Here is a 17,572-nt window from a genome sequence, read left to right as displayed (position 1 = left end):
GGAGACGGGGCGTGATCCCGTACCCAGAAAAGAGCAGGGGAGGGTCCCCTTCACAGCAGCCGAAGTGCAAGGCATTAAGGGGGGATCCAGCCCCCCTCAGGGTGTACAGGGGAGCAGGGGCAGGACGAGCCATCACTGGGTCACTCTCGAAGCTCTGGAGGTCACCACCACAGTCATCTCATCCACTGGAACGCAAGCAAGATCCCGCAGTCACAACTGAACTGTGTTAAAAAGGAGAGAGGTCAACCAAACAATGGAGACTGTTTGAAGTGAGTTGGGTAAATCCTGTTCTGATTACAATGGAATTGAGGGGGTTGATAATAAGTGAAAGGAATGAGGGTGTAATTTTAACTTCATTTAGGTGAATTATCCCAATCAGTGCAGATCCAAATCCAGATCCGATAGTGAGATGGAGTTTGGCTAACACGCAAGCCTGGGCTGATGTCAACGGTGTCAGCTATGATTGAGAAAGACCTTGCCATTAACAAAAGGGAATTAATGAATACTACTCTCCAGACAGAGCTGATTAGATTGACTCTTGTAGAAGGAATTTGTGCAAGTTAGAGGGATAATAATAACGTGCCTAAAACAAGCCTTAGTATCCATCTTCATTTGTTGCTATAAAAACAAATGTTTTGGACAGTGTCAAAAGGACTATATTTCATACATCCTCAAATCCTCAGCCATCTTCCATTATGGTAATCATTTGAGAATGTCTAATAGACACTATCTATTCACTACATAAATAAGGCCTGTGGGCATTAGGCGAAGAAGTGGATGAGATATTTCTTCCTCGTCCTTCTAGGCCTGCATGATAAGAGCTGATCTTACTCAATACGTCCTAAATCCCACCACTTGACAGCTTAATTACTGCAAACACAGAGTCAGGATTTTCCCTCGAGTTTCGATCCACATACGCTTCTCAAAAGGCAGCAGCAGGATTTTGAATTTAAACCTTTTTGAATTTGTCATGCACAAACTGAATCATTGAACTCAAATTGAACTTGTAGTTCAGGACTAGAAACTGAATTGAATTAACATTGCATTTAGTTTTAAAATTCAAATTTCAACATGAATATATTCAGTTTTAATATGGTAGATATTGCATTCATTGTCTGTGTATCAAGTTTACAAACTAAATTCAAAAAAAGAAAAGTCCTCTCACTCTCAACTGTGTTTATTTTCAGCAAATTTAACATGTGTAAATATTTGTATGAACAAAAATAACAGAAATGGAATAATGTGTCCCTGAACAAAAGGAGGGTGGGTCAAAATCAAAAGTAACAGTCAGTATCTGGTGTGGCCACCAGCTGTATTAAGTACAGCAGTGCATCTCCTCCTCATGGACTGCACCAGATTTGCCAGTTCTTGCTGTGAGATGTTTACCCACTTTTCCACCAAGGCACCTGCAAGTTCCCGGACATTTCTGGGGGGAATGGCCCTAGCCCTCACCCTCCGATCCAACAGGTCCCAGACGTGTTCAACGGGATTGACATCCGGGCTCTTCGCTGGCCATGGCAGAACATTGACATTCCGGTCTTGCAGGAAATCATGCACAGAACGAGCAGTATGGCTGGTGGCATTGTCATGCTGGAGGGTCATGTCAGGATGAGCCTGCAGGAAGGGTACCACATGAGGGAGGAGGATGTCTTCCCTGAAATGCACAGCATTGAGATTGCCTGCAATGACAACAAGCTCAGTCCGATGACACTGTGACACACCACCCCAGACCATGACGGACCCTCTACCTCCAAAATCGATCCCGTTCCAGACTATAGGCCTCGGTGTATCGCTCATTCCTTCGATGATAAACGCAAATTTGACCATCACCCCTGGTGAGACAAAACCCGCGACTCAAAACCCGCGACTTACAGTGAAGATCTGTGAAGTTATTTGGATTTTTACTAATTATCTTTGTAAGACAGGGTCCTGAAAAAGGGACGTTTCTTTTTTTCCTGAGTTTATCATTTCAATTCTAGCAAAGCTTCATATATTCAATTAAATTCTGATTCAAAACCACATCCTGGTACTTTTCCAGACAGGAAAGGTAGAGAACAGATTCAACAGAATCAAATGCTCTGTATGTTAAACAGTAGCTGCTGGCGGTTCTGAAGCCAATGTGGCAGGTTGAATAGATTTTCTTCCTATGAATTTGTCTCTAGCGTTTGAACCATTTTGGCTATAAGCTATTATGACCCCATTCCTGAAAGCGAAGACTCTTGAACATGGACGTGCCTTCTGTTCACCTTTATTATATTCAGAGGCCGTGCAGGAGACGTTAGAATGGCGTGTATATATATTTATTTTGTATTAAACTTAATTTGGCCACCATAAAAATATAGTTCAATAACCCTGTAACATTCAGGAGGTTCACGTAAAGGACAACAAGCTGCTTTCTTAACGAGTAGCCTACCGCTTCCCCCCCTGATTCCTCTCATCCCGAGACTCGAACTCGGGATGTCTGCCTCACAAACACACGTGACCACCCTCCTGAGGTGTTCCAACCCAACACACTATTGAAAGGCCTTCTTCAAATTGCCCAAGGGGTGACACTTCAGGCTGATGAGTAAGTTTCACAGAACCCCATCTGCTACATTCACCTCCCAAACTCACTCCACAGTGACCCAAGTGGTTGAGCTCAGCACAACTGTAGATCCAAGTCCAGTGGCACCATTGTAAGGGACGTCACGCTGCCTGCTTAGCGAGTACCGCTTCCCCATGATCCAGCTCATACGGAGACTCGAACTCAGGACTTCTGCCCCGAAAAGACACCTGGCCACCCTCCTGTAGCATTCCAACACATCGTGCTATTAAAAAAGGCCTTCTTCAATTGCGTAATGGGCGACACTTCAGGCCGAGGAGTGACTTTCACAGATCTCCACCTGCTGCACTAATACAAGTCTTCAAGATACAGCAAGGTTACTCCTTAAAAGAGCATAGCTTGGTGATTCATGCTTATGTGATGAGCAACCTGAAGACGTATTCATTTGACGTGTTAGTTTCAAGTCTCCAGCAAGGGAAGTTATTATAAGGGTGTGATTGACTAGACAAAGACTGTGTTAGCCTGCTGAGCTAAAGCCTAGGGATTGTTCTTGTGACTAGGATTTGTCTATTCAAGGAGGTCGTCAAAGGGGGGTGGATGAGCAACTTGTCTGAGACCTGCAAAGTTGCATTGTCTGGCGAACAGGAGACCTGGGTTAGAACCATTGAGATATAAAAACAGTTCCATCTATGGTTAGAACCCCATCAGTCAAACTAACACGTCTTCAGGTCTCAGGCAAGGTTGCTCATCACATGCATGGATCACCAAACCACCTCTGCTGCACTCTCATTAAACGTGGTACACAGATCCCCCGGAAATTGTTGTTGTGCAGGAGGCCTGATTTCAAACCCAGTCAGTTATATTGGTGCTGTGATCTCTGAGTGTGAGGTCAAAGGGGGTATGAAACCTAACTGAGGTGGTTTGATGAACCATGCAATTTTGATGAGAAGGCCTAACATTGCTGGAGACTTGAAGATTTGTGTCAGCTTCCTGAACTCCTCCCCATGGGCTTTAGCTAAGTGGGCTAACACAGTCTTGTAAAATGCAGGAGACCTGGTTCAAAACCAGTCAGTCACATATTAAACAAGGAGTGGAAAGGCTAGTCCCTGTGATCATCATAGAGGGGAGAGTCTTAGCTTTCAGGAATGGGGTCATACTAGCTTATAGACAAATCGGTTAAAACGCTAGAGCCAAATTCATAGGAAGGAAATCAATTCAACATGTCACATTGGTGGTTTCTGAAGCTAGAGGCTACTGTTGACAACAGAGAGCGTTTGATTCTATATCTTTCTTGGCTGGCAAAGTACCAGGATGTTGTGTCTGTTTTTGAATCTGAATTTAGAGAACTGAATTTAAAAACTGAATCTGAATGCACCGGAGAAGTTGAATATATGAAACGTTGACAAACTTAAATTATTGGTTGTAAACTTGATACACGGACAATGAATGCAATATATAGCATATATATTGAAACTGAATATATAAATATTGAATATATAAATTGAAATGGAAATTTAAAGCTGAATGCAATTCATTCAATTCAGTTTCAAATCGTGAACGATAAATTCAAATGAATGAATTCAATGATTCAATTGCATTACCATCGAAAAACAAATTCAAGTTCCTTATCTTAATACAAAGTAAAAAATGATGGAATTCAAATCCAATCTCTGTTGGCACTGAAATCGCTCCGTAAGAAACGTGAGAATAGGCCGATTTTGTTTCAAGACTTTTGTATTACTCCTTTTTCGGCAATCTTAGTTTATAATCACTCCCACTCCTACTCCTATAGGCTAACCCTTGCCCTCCACATCAGCACACGCTGAAACTGGAGCCGCAGGTATTTTGGAGAAGCTCATTTCAGAAGGTTATTGGTTCAATTGTCCATGTTAATCTGTGAAGCTGAGAGAGACAGACCTCTGGACAGCCTCCCTAATTAAGAAGAGGGCACCTGCACCACCGTCTAACTCGAACCATCACAAAGACCACAGTCATCCCCAGTCCCACACCACTATCCCATTACCACTTCAGCCAGCCAGCCACCACTATCACACTATCACCCAGGGTCTGACCGCTCAAGCAGAGAGAAAGAGGATCCCCTAAAGCTTCTGGAATCGGTCACTGCATCATCATAAATGACTAGTCTAACCAGAAACCAGAGACATAGGCCTACATCGTAAGCATATTATAGGTTTACCACAAGCGACCTAATAATCTAAAGCACTGACTGTACAAAACATTAGGAACACCTGCTCTTTCCATTGCATAGACTGACCAGGTGAAAGCTATGAGCCCTTGACCAGGTGAAAGCTATGAGCCCTTGACCAGGTGAAAGCTATGTCACTTGTTAAATCCACTTCAAAATCAGTGTAGATGAAAGGGAGGAGACAGGTTAAAGAATGATTTTCTAGCCTTGAGGCAATTGAGACATGGATTGTGTACAGTGTATTCGAAAAGTTCAGACCCCTTCTCTTTCTCCATATTTTGTTACGTTACAGCCTTAATGTGAAATATATTAAATATTTTTTCCCCTAATCAATCTACACACAACACCCCATAATGACAAAGCGAAGACAGAAATACCTTTTTACATAAGTATTCGACCCTTCGCTATGAGATTCGAAATGGAGCACAGGTGCATTCCGTTTCCATTGATCATTCTTGAGATGTTTCTACAACTTGATTGGAATCCACCTGTGGTAAATTCAATTGATTGGACATGATTTGGAAAGGCACACACCTGTCTATATAGGTCTCACAGTTGACAGTGCATGTCAGAGCAATAACCAAGCCATGAGGTCGAAGAAATTGTCTGTAGAGCTCAGAGACAGGATTGTGTCAAGGCAATGATCTGTGGAAGGGTAGCATTGGAGGTCCCAAGAACACAGTGCCCCCCCCCCCAAAAAAAAAAGTTTGGAACCACCAAGACTCTTCCTAGAGCTGGCTGACCAGTCAAACTGAGCAATCGGGGGAGAAGGGCCTTGTTCAGGGAGAGGAGTTCCTCTGTGGAAATGGATGAACCTTCCAGAAGGACAACCATCTCTGCAGCGCTCCATCAATCAGACCTTTATGGTAGATTGGCCAGACAGTAGCCACTCCTCAGTAAAAGGCACATGACAGCCCACTTGGAGTTTGCCAAAAGGCACCTAAAGGACTCTCAGACCTTGAGAAACAAGATTCTCTGGATTGATGGAACCAAGATTGAACTCTTTGACCTGAATGCCAAGCCTTACGTTTGGAGGAAACCTTGCACCATCCCTACGGTGAAGCATGGTGGTGGCAGCATCATGCTGTGGGGATGTTTTTCAGTGGCAGGGACTGGGAGACTAGTCAATGGAAAGATGAACGGGGCAAAGTACAGAGAGATTCTTGATGAAATCTGCTCCAGAGCGCTCAGGACCTTAGACTGGGGCGAAGGTTCAACTTCCAACAGGACAACGTAGGAGTGGTTTCAAGGACATTCAGAGACTTGTCCTGAGTGGCCCAGCCAGAGACCGAACCCGAAAATAGCTGTGCAGCAACGCACCCCATCCAACCTGACAGAGCTTGAGAGGATCTGCAGAGAAGAATGGGAGAAACTCCACAAATACAGGTATGCCAAGCTTGTAGTGTCATACCCAAGAAGACTAGAGGCTGTGATCGCTGCCAAAGACGCTTCAACAACATACTGAGTAAAGGGTCTGAATACATAAGTAAATGTGATAGTTATTTTTTTAAATATAAATGAGTGTAGATTGATGAGGGGAAAAAACTATTTAAATATATTTTAGAATAAGGCTGTAACGTAACAAAATGTGAAACAAGTCAAGGGGTTTGAATACTTTGTGTGCCATTCAGAGGATGAATGGGCAAGACAAAATATTTAAGTGCCTTTGAACGCAGTATGGCAGTAGGTGCCAGGCTCACCGGTTTGAGTGTGTCAAGAACTGCAACGCTGCTGGGTTTTCACCACCACAGTTTCCCATGCGTATCAAGAATGGTCCGCCACCCAAAGGACATCCACCCAACTTGGCAACTGTGTGACGCATTGGAGTCAACATGGGCCAGCATCCTTTCGACACATGCCCCGACGAATTGAGGCTCTTCTGAAGGCAAAAAGGGGTAGAACATTAGGAAGGTGTTCCTAATGTTTTGTACACCCAGTGTAGTAACCTACATTAGGGTATGAAGAAATTGAACAAAACGGCAACCGTAGAAGTTTGTGAAGATATACTAGTTAAGCCTGAGGTTGTGAAAGGATGGGTGGGAAGGCCAGGCTACATTCCATTCCATTCCATTCCAGCTATTGTCGTGCTGTTTCTGTATGTGACAGGGAGGCTCACCCTGATAACAGGTGGATTAAGGTACCTTTCCCTTATTGTACTGCTGCAGGCCTACAGCTCTTGGAGCTGGGCTGAGGCTCAACTAGTTTGGAACCACACTGTGCTTTCGTTGTACAAACACTGACTGCCTGGGCCTCAGAACATTCCTCCCCTGACCAACCGCCTGCATGTCAATCAAACACACTGGCTGTGCATGGGGGGGGGGTTTGGATGATTGACAAGGAAACTACTGCAGTTGGGAAAATATCACAGAAGTAGGTTGTGCGCCCACCACCCAGCCTGCATCCCCCACAATAGAATGGTGAAGGTGGAAATAGAAACAACCCCATCTACCACACCACTGCTTCCTCAGTCCACTGTCCTCATCCTCTGTTTAGTGGCGTCAGCATTTCCAGAGCCGCTGCCTGTGATTGCCCCAACAATGGAGCTGTTATGGTGGCTGGTTGCTAGCAAGTCACCCAAAAACCCCAATACAAACATGTGGAAGGCAGTGAAACTACACAAATAAACAGTCCAGTGACAGGGTGTCACTCAAACCCATTCAGAGAGGCTCATCAATTGTTTCACGCTAACCTGAGGCGGCAACCAAGCAAAAAAAGCTGTAATTGGTATTCTAGTCCAAATGTTGTATGAAAACTGATGTAAAATCAAGACAAATACTGTACTTAAGCGAAAAACTCCAGACACCAGAAGCGGGTGGGCGGAACAAACAGAGCGAGGCGGGTGGAAAGGACGGGACAGGCAGAGCAGTGCCTGTATGCTAGCAGGATAGTCCATATCTCCAATCACCTTCGCTGATAGCGATGTTGTGTTTCTATTAAGTGGATGCGTTGATGTTATTTAACATGTATGGTAAAGCCTTAACCCGTAGCCACCTCTCAACTGAAATGAGCTTGGGAAAAAAGTGAACAAAGACAACATTTCCCTGTGTGACTACAGTGCCAGACAAAACACAAAAACAGAGACACATTCTAATTGAGCAAGGCGTCATTATAATTCAAAACAATGAGTTCTAAAATATATGACACACACGCCTCGCATGCTCACCTTTTGTGTGGAGGAATGGATCGTTGTAGCAGTAGGTCTATAGAAGGCAAATAGGAGACTAGGCTAGTAGGCCGCACGCTATTGTGGAGGATCATCACTGTTGGGCAAACCACAGGTCTTAACCCCCCCCAAGTTAAAACTAAATACCCGACATTTCAAAAATGATTGAACCAACAGATAACCATAAAACCAGTGGGTCAGTCAGGGAATTTGTCATATAGCCTACCCGCAAGAAATTATAGAAGGGTTAATTAAATTTGTGGGACAGGGAGGAAGGGAATAATAAATCACATTGACTGATTAATATACCTGAGCTCCTCCGGACCAGATCTGCCTGCCTGTCCCAGTGGGAAGAGCCAGGCAGCCAGGCCAGGGAGGGAAAGAGTAAGTCTCCTACTGGCCCTGTAACAGATAAGACAGCTCTGGTAATCTGACTCTAAGTCCGTGGATAAAGGCAGCGTGTCTCTTCTCGGCCCATCTGTCAACACCTGTGGGGTAATTAGGCCTAATTATGAGAGAGTCCGCTTCCCCTTCATGTTATTAAATAAGAGCCAGCTCCTCCAGCCAGGTATCGCTCAACACCGGCAAGGGGCTGGCGACCTTCAGATCAAACGCAGCCACTACCTGTGTCCCCTGCTCCGCAGAGCTTGCTGCTTATATGAAGGGGGGGCTTCAAAGTTGTGGAATAACGGCTGTCCAGACCACATTCCTTCAGTGGCTCTTTGGAGTCGGTAGCTGCCTCTCACATGATAGTTAGCCACCCACCTGAGCTGCCCCTGTCATATTATGCCATTCATAAATACGAGCAGGACATACAGATCACAGGGAGGCTGTTACGGAAAATATACTACCCAGTCTCCCACTACCCATTATGTAGAGAGAACAGGGCCAGGGTCTGATTATAATAATCACATTTCAGCCTTGATAAGCATGATGAAAATGACAAGCACCTTGCAGAGCATTCACACACACACACATTCTGAATAGCCTGCTTTTACAGGTTATTTTAATTAACAATATTTCTACTACAGGTTTGACCTACTTGGCTAAACACACTACGGTAGGTTCCATGGCAACTATGAAATGCCTCCTTTAGTGAGATCATACCTCAGCTATTAGTCATTGTTCTTTATTGGAACAGTCTTATCTTGCATTTCCCCCTTTTCTCGCTGTTCCTCTGTGGGCACTTCCACTTCACTGGGGCCTGGCTGCATTGACTCTAACCATTAGTCAGCCTATCTTCTGAGACCCTCCCCACATCTAGGGCTGTTACGGTGACTGTATTACCGCCTCACCGGTGGTCACGAGTCATGACTGTAGTCAAATTCCACATTACCTTTTGGTTACGGTTACTAGGCTTCTCCAAGCTCTGATGCTGCCGATGGTCGTTTGTAGGCTACCAAACTTGCTAACGGGTACTATTGTCCCTTTAAATCCCTCTGACATCAATAGAAATGTATATGAAAAATCTAATCAAACACTTCATGAGAGCCCATGAGCTCAAGTTGTGCAACATTTCTATAGGCTATGTAATTGCGGGAGAAAACAGAGTGATGGCCGCTAATAAAAAGAGGAGGATCCCATCAGCTTTCTATAGGCTAGGCCTACTATATGTTTCTCAACTTTCCTAATATTACGCACATTGCTTCTCTTTACAACAGGAGTATAGCCTAACTGGCTGGCATGAAAATGAACCATAGGAAAAGCAGAGGACGAGCCAGTAGCAGCAGAGACAAGGAAACAGCCCTTGCCTTAGCCTAATTGTCTACGAAAATTGAGGAGAGAGGAAACTAAACTTAATTAGGTCTATAATCAATAGCCTAACTGTTAAAATGTGCCTGGCTTTATAAATAGTCCATATTGATCTACAGAATTGAGACAGATTTAGCTTTTGTTGCCTGTTTGAGTGTTTAATAGCTTACTGATTCTGCGAGCACCAAGCCTCATGCAATGGCAAAATGTTGGATAAAGCAATTTCACAGATTCAGCTGTTTTTAAATCTTTGCTATGCTGTAAAGGCTTTACAATTGATTTGGTTATAATAGACTGGTATTGCTTATAATTTATTCAGTGTTCTTTACACTGTTCAAAAGAGGCTCTCGCTCCTATACACTCCTTTTTCTTGATCTCCTTATTGTTATAATTACTATTATTATGATCATCATTATAATAATAAGTAATGTCATTATCATTAGTAGGTTTAGTATAGCAGCCTTGTATAAACACCATCGAACTGTAGGCCTAAGAGCGCATCCTGTTTGGTCTTAATACCGTAACTTACTTAGGCCTATATTTCAATATATAGTGTAGTGCAGGGCTGCCCAACCCTCTTCCTGGAGATCAACTGTGCTGTAGGTTCTCAATCCAACCCTAATTTAGCATATCTGATTCAGCTAGTTAAGTTCTTGTTGAGCAGCTAATAAGTAGAACCAGGTATGTTAAATTAGGGTTGGACAGAAAACCCAGAGGACAGTAGATCTCCAGGAAGAGGGTTGGGCAGCCCTGGCCTAGTGTATCACAAGACATTCATGCTTTGAAATGCAATCAATCATTTTAGTTTTTAAATAAATATCAAAAAGGGAGCATTCAGCTTTGAATAATTAGCCTAAACAATAAATAAACGGCAATTCACGAACGCATGCAACTGTTTTTTTGCTGTAATAAGGGCTTTAGATATCTTTTTTTCTCTCATTAGAAATGACACTCCGGTACATGTATTTATTTAGTGTTGTTTACACTGTTCCAAACGGTCAGAAAAATTTATATTGTAATCTGACATCAACTTCATGACACACAATACCTCTCGCAACTCTTGCTCCTATACCCTCCTTTATCTGGATCTCCAGTAGTTTCCACAACTAACTCAATGTATTCCACAGATCTGACTTCCCCTTTCCCTCCTGAGCAACCAGTAAACATTTGCCCGTTTCAAGTACATTTTTCACATCCTCCTCATCTATTTTACTGTCATGTGTTACTGTGTTCAGAGTTTGTTATAACCAATTTATTGATGTGATTATGATAGGCTATAGATCAGGCCCTATTGGTCAAGTAAAGAGAGCAAGGGTCGAGGGAATAGGGGATGTTTTTCCTAAACAAATTAGGGATTTCGGTAACAGAAATGTTCAGTCTGAAACAAGTAATAAAATATACGGATAAAATGATGTGGCAGCTTCAGCACACACAGCGCAATAAACACTTGCTGTGGTGCTTTTTTGCTGCAGTAGGGAGGAGAGCGAGACAATGTGCGCCAGTCACACAGACATTGGCTGTAAAAAACAATGTAAACAGTGTGACCATCGGGCTATTTCTTTAGTCAATTGTGTGTCATAATTATTGAATCAAACAGTGTGTTTAAAGCATCAGACAGGCTCAGTGCATATGTAGTTGATTTTATTCAAACACATAGGGTGTGACTGTCTTGCGCTTTATTACAAACGCCAAGCCACTCACCGACCATTGTACATTGTACCAAATGGTAGGTTGGACCTCACTTTATATGCGCAGAAAGATACATTTATATGTGTTCATCTACAAAGCCCCTTTGGGTGAACTCACTCTTTCCCTCTGTAGTCTGGTCTACTTCACCACCAGCAGTTACCATACCCGGTCTGCTAGGTGGTTGCTACTTAAAGTCCCCAGGACATTCACAGTATTAGACAAGACTACCTTCTCTTCTTGTGCACCAGACACATGGAATAATCTACAATCCATGCTCCATCTAGATATGTTAGTGCCACTGAATTCATTTAAAATATTGAGGGGACACTCTGTTACAGAGGAGTGTAAATGCTTTTTTTTAGGCTGGATCATGTTGTTGTATTGTTGTATGTTTTAATTCTGTAATGTATTGATTGTTACTGCCTTTCCTTGAAAAAGAGACTCTGGGTCTCAATGGGCTTTTCCTGGTTAAATAAAATGTTAAATAAATACATGGAAAATAAGTTTAAACATTTCGACCAATCAATTGGTTGAAAGAACAGGACGATTCTCGGTCGACCAATATTTGTTTTAGTCGGGGACAGCTGTACTGTTTGGAATATTTATTTCTCGCATTATAAAATAGGTCAACTTTTGTACTATAGGGGATAGTAGATTGATATAGGCCAGTCCTTTTGCTGTTCGTTAGGCCTACTCATCTTGTTGGCTGACAAAAAGTAAACGTGGACGGTTCTTCCAACATCTTCAATTTGCGCCTCGGAAGTCTTATCTCGCGTTTCCCTTTTCCTCCAAGGGTATTTCCACTTCACTGGGGGCCAGGCTGCCTTGACTCTTTAACCATTAGTCAGCCTTTCTTCCGACCCTCCCCACATCCCTGCCAATACTATCAGATTCTCCCGAGGAGGAAACCAACGAGCTGAATGGAGACCCGGGTCCATTATAAAACTCCAGTTTATTCAACAGCATAGGAAGTGGAAGGGACACACGCCCTTTTATTGTGTGACTGATCGGCTGGTGGGGAGGGTATCTGGACTGGAATAACTTGACACCCCAGCACACCGGCAGCTAGCCTAGATAGAGGGTAAAGTCAGACACAAGTGCACCCACGCCCACTGTCATTCATGGCGCCAATGGGGGGGGAAGAGGAGGCATTGTTCCCGTCAATGGCGTGACTGCTGAACTGGGGCCATGGTAGATAAGGGGCTCTAATACCATACAAGCCTCAATCAAGCAGGCAGGCACTGATGGAGCACTTTGTCGCTGCATCGTCCTGACTTAAGGCAACAGGTACCTCCGTCTTATCTGTTTGCATTATCATCAATTCCCTCCTCTTGGGGTTTTACCTGCACACTTCAGGATAGCGGGACATGAGGATTGGCTGCTATTCATCACCAGCCTACACCACTGCTGTACTCCTCTGGCTAACCACCTGATGTGCCCTCTCCAAGACATAACAAATCAATAAAATTGACTAACTAGTTAGACAACTTTTTTGGCTCTCAATTTAATCACTGTTCTCATCTGCACTCTTGTATCACACATTCTCCTGACATGTTTAAAGTGTGTGCTTAACAACCCGTGTGACACTATTCTTCCTTGATAGTCTGTTACTAATGTTGGTGTTAGTCTCTTACTAACCTTGGTGTTGAACAGGAAGCATGGATCTAGCAGGGATTCATATCTAACAGTTTGCTGTAAACAACGCAATCTAGCTTGATTTACCTATACAGATGCAGTTATACTACAATTGTATGTATTGTCAACGTTTAAGATATTATTATTTAACTACTCGCTAGAAGCTTCTATCCCAGCTAACGTTAGCCTAGCTAGCACAGGCTTTCCAATGCAGTGTGCTTATTAGCTATCTAAGTCCACAGGCTATCAACATTTGCAAAAAAAACACAGCACTAGCTCTTTAACGTGAGTCCAAATACCAGTGATACTAACAATAGGAAAAACGATACATTATCAATGTGCATGTAATTTGAAAGGTGTCAAGGAAGGTACCTTAGCAAAGCGTAGGGAAGCGATGCAAAACAAGCCCCGGTTGAACTTGAAGGACCCTTCTTTTCAGTCGTCCTTACCAGTGCCTGCATTTTTTTTTGCAGTTCATGCGCTGACAGGCTGGGCCATTGAGCTTTTGGCTGTACCAACGCCAACTGAGTGCCCCTTTCTCTCGTAGTGTAAATGAAACAATTTGAATTTCTAAAGATTAGCCTACAGTAAATACAATACTAAAGAGATTATCATGATAATATAATATAACATAACATAATATAATGAATTATATATTATATCAGATGTGTGCTGTGTTTACAATTAATTAATGGCACAACCTAACACGTCTGAATCTGAGTGTAGGCCTATATGAATAGCCCAAGGATAATACAAATTTCACATTTATTAAATATATCAGATTCAGTCATAGCATATGAAAATATGAAGCCCCATAAAAGCCACTCAACTTGTAAGGTGGTTACTAATAATACCACTGACAATTTAGCAATAAATAAATATTCTAAATATTCTCTGAATATGTTCAATCTGAAACCTGGATTTGACTTGAGAGATCCTGAGTCCCGTCAAAGACAGAATATGCTGTTTCTGGAGAGCACAGCTGAGGTTTGAAAATAGACGAGTAGAATCTGCAAAACCTTTGGCAAGGTATAATACTGAGCAAACGAGACTATATTTAAAAAATATATATTTTTCAGTGTAATTGAGAAAGAGAAAAAAACAAGCCCCTAATCCACAGAGCACACAGTGTCCTTTCATGAGTGTGCTGGGAGAGACCTTTATTTGTCCATTCCTATCATAGAAAATAGGTTTCAAGCTCGGCTGGGTCTGAGCGAGAAGATTAGATGTAACCAGAGTGTTTTAAACCTCTTTAGGGGCCATGGATTAAGGCTGGAAGATGGCTACATTGAGCAATTCCCCCTCACTCCTAAATGAAACAATAAAGAATACAAGATCACAGGTGTTCGGTCAAAAATATTGTTAGGGACCAAGGAAGAATTTGGCATGAAGAAGAATTCATGTACAGTGTGACGTATTGTCTTTATGAGGGCTTGGAAATATGCCACACACATGGTCATGAATGATTACTTTACATCAACCACAGCTGAAAAACCAAAAAGAAGTGGGAGAGAAAGAACCACTTCATATACCTGTAGCTAATGTGATGGGAGGGAGGAGGAAGAGAATGCAGACAGTCGATGGAGGGAATGAAGAGGAGGGGAGAGGAGGAAGGAGGGGCATCTGTGGTTAAATCAATTACAGCTAATGGAGGTGGCAGGATTATGACCCTTCAGTGGAGGGCCACAGGAACGTGCCTGCTGACTGGCCTGGTCAAATGCCATGCCCTACATCTTCATCAATTATTGGTGGCTGTGTCTCAGTTTACCTCGTGTGGATGACAATGTCTGCCAGCCCAGTGCACCTGGGTGCCAGTGCCCCGGTCTCCCTGGGTCCAAGGAGGGGGGGGGGGGGGTCTTCTCTCAGAATGGTCTTCTCTCTCACCACAGAGGAGATACACCAACCATCCAGTGCAAAACACTCAACAAGACTGCAGCGTTAGTTCATGGATACATATCATACAGTAATGGATACATAACATAGAGTAATGGATACATACCATACAGTAATGGATACATACCATAGAGTAATGGATACATACCATACAATAGTGGATACATACCATACAGTAATGGATACATACCATACAGTAGTGGATACATACCATACAGTAGTGGATACATACCATACAGTAGTGGATACATACCATACAGTAATGGATACATACCATACAGTAATGGATACATACCATACAGTAGTGGATACATACCATACAGTAGTGGATACATAACATACAGTAGTGGATACATAACATACAGTAGTGGATACATAACATAGAGTAATGGATACATACCATACATTAATGGATACATACCATACAGTAATGGATACATAACATAGAGTAATGGATACATACCATACAGTAGTGGATACATACCATACAGTAATGGATAAATACCATACAGTAATGATACATACCATACAGTAATGGATACATACCATAGAGTAATGGATACATACCATAGAGTAATGAATACATACCATAGAGTAATGAATACATACAGTGGAAACTGGAACATTAACATCAAATCTATAGAACACATGTTTATTGCTTGTGTTGTGCCTAATACCTGTTATTATTCAACTAAAATATATATTCTTGTTGACAGCAAAGAAACTTAAAACCAAGTATATGACCCAAGAACAAGGCAATTGAGCCATTTCTTTTAGATAACACAGCTAAAAGCAACAACCCTTAGTGATCCATCAGACACTATCTGTCTAGATCTCCGTCTACCATCCCGCACCATGCTGCATCATGCTGTCTAACCCTGTCTTTCATGATGCATCATGCTGTCTAATCCTGTCTGCCATGCTGTCTAACCCTGTCTACCATGCTGCATCATGCTGTCTAACCCTGTCTGCCATTCTGCATCATACTGTCTAACACTGTCTGCCATGCTGCATCATGCTGTCTAACCCTGTCTACCACGACTGCGTGGCCACACACGCCTCCAACTCAATCATCAAGTTTGCGGACAACACAACATGGTAGGCTTGATTACCAACAACGACGAGACGGCCTACAGGGAGGAGGTGAGGGCCCTCGGAGTGTGGTGTCAGGAAAATAACCTCACATTCAACGTCAACAAAACTAAGGAGATGATTGTGGACTTCAGGAAACAGCAGAGGGAACACCCCCCTATCCACATCGATGGAACAGTAGTGGAGAGGGTAGTAAGTTTTAAGTTCCTCGGCATACACATCACAGACAAACTGAATTGGTCCACTCACACAGACAGCATCGTGAAGAAGGCGCAGCAGAGCCTCTTCAACCTCAGGAGGCTGAAGAAATTCGGCTTGTCACCAAAAGCACTCACAAACTTCTACAGATGCACAATCGAGAGCATCCTGGCGGGCTGTATCACCGCCTGGTACGGCAACTGCTCCGCCCTCAACCGTAAGGCTCTCCAGAGGGTAGTGAGGTCTGCACAACGCATCACCGGGGGCAAACTACCTGCCCTCCAGGACACCTACACCACCCGATGTCACAGGAAGGCCATAAAGATCATCAAGGACAACAACCACCCGAGCCACTGCCTGTTCACCCCGCTATCATCCAGAAGGCGAGGTCAGTACAGGTGCATCAAAGCTGGGACCGAGAGACTGAAAAACAGCTTCTATCTCAAGGCCATCAGACTGTTAAACAGCCATCACTAACATTGAGTGGCTGCTGCCAACACACTGACTCAACTCCAGCCACTTAATAATGGGAATTGATGGGAAATGATGTAAAATATATCACTAGCCACTTTAAACAATGCTACCTAATATAATGTTTACATACCCTACATTATTCATCTCATATGTATACGTATATACTGTACTCTATATCATCTACTGCATCCTTATGTAATACATGTATCACTAGCACTTTAACTATGCCATTTTGTTTACATACTCATCTCATATGTATATACTGTACTCGATACCATCTACTGTATCTTGCCTATGCTGCTCTGTACCATGACTCATCCATATATCTTTATGTACATATTCTTTATCCCCTTACACTGTGTATAAGACAGTAGTTTTGGAATTGTTAGTTAGATTACTTGTTGGTTATTACTGCATTGTCGGAACTAGAAGCACAAGCATTTCGCTACACTCGCATTAACATCTGCTAACCATGTGTATGTGACAAATAACATTTGATTTGATTTGATGCTGCATCATGCTGTCTAACCCTGTCTACCATTCTGCTTCATGCTGTCTAATCCTGTCTACCATTCTGTATCATGCTGTCTAACCCTGTCTGCCATGCTGCACCATGCTGTCTAACTCTGTCTACCATGCCGTCTAACCCGGTTTACCATGCTGTCTAACCCTGTCTACCATGCCGTCTAACTCGGTTTACCATGCTGTCTAACCCTGTCTACCATGCCGTCTAACCTGGTTTACCATGCTGTGCCATGCTGTCTTTCCTTTGGTTCAGAGCCCTTAATGACAGTGGAGCAGACTCTCACAGAACTGCAGCCAGCCAGGGCCACATCTGCATGGCTGTGGGAACTGGCAAAGCCTTTCAACAGCCACCACAGCATGAGCTATCCATTACAACTACCAGGAAATGTAGTTGTTCATCCTT

At 43.1% G+C, this 17,572-nt stretch overlaps 1 protein-coding gene across 4 annotated transcripts in view; it reads right to left on the bottom strand.

The window, feature by feature from the left end:
• gnb1l (guanine nucleotide binding protein (G protein), beta polypeptide 1-like) overlaps positions 1-13,513 on the bottom strand; it is a 28,825-nt gene extending 15,312 nt beyond the window's left edge. The window contains exons 1-3 of one of the 4 annotated variants that reach the window (XM_036980003.1): positions 13,360-13,506; positions 6,449-6,627; positions 24-221 (exon numbers count right to left, since the gene is read on the bottom strand). In XM_036980003.1, the coding sequence (XP_036835898.1) occupies positions 24-133 (110 nt within the window). In that variant the 5' untranslated portion in view covers positions 134-221; positions 6,449-6,627; positions 13,360-13,506. Of the gene's footprint in view, positions 1-23; positions 222-6,448; positions 6,628-13,359 lie in introns of all 4 variants that reach the window. The other 3 variants (XM_036980004.1, XM_036980002.1, XM_036980005.1) reach the window with 3 other exon arrangements.
• Between the last annotated feature and the right edge of the window lie 4,059 nt (positions 13,514-17,572).

This window comes from Oncorhynchus mykiss, chromosome 6 (assembly GCF_013265735.2).
Source record: "Oncorhynchus mykiss isolate Arlee chromosome 6, USDA_OmykA_1.1, whole genome shotgun sequence".
In the NCBI taxonomy this organism is placed as follows: domain Eukaryota; kingdom Metazoa; phylum Chordata; class Actinopteri; order Salmoniformes; family Salmonidae; genus Oncorhynchus; species Oncorhynchus mykiss.
Note: the sequence above shows the minus strand (reverse complement) of the source record. Positions and strands in the feature narration are given on the sequence as shown.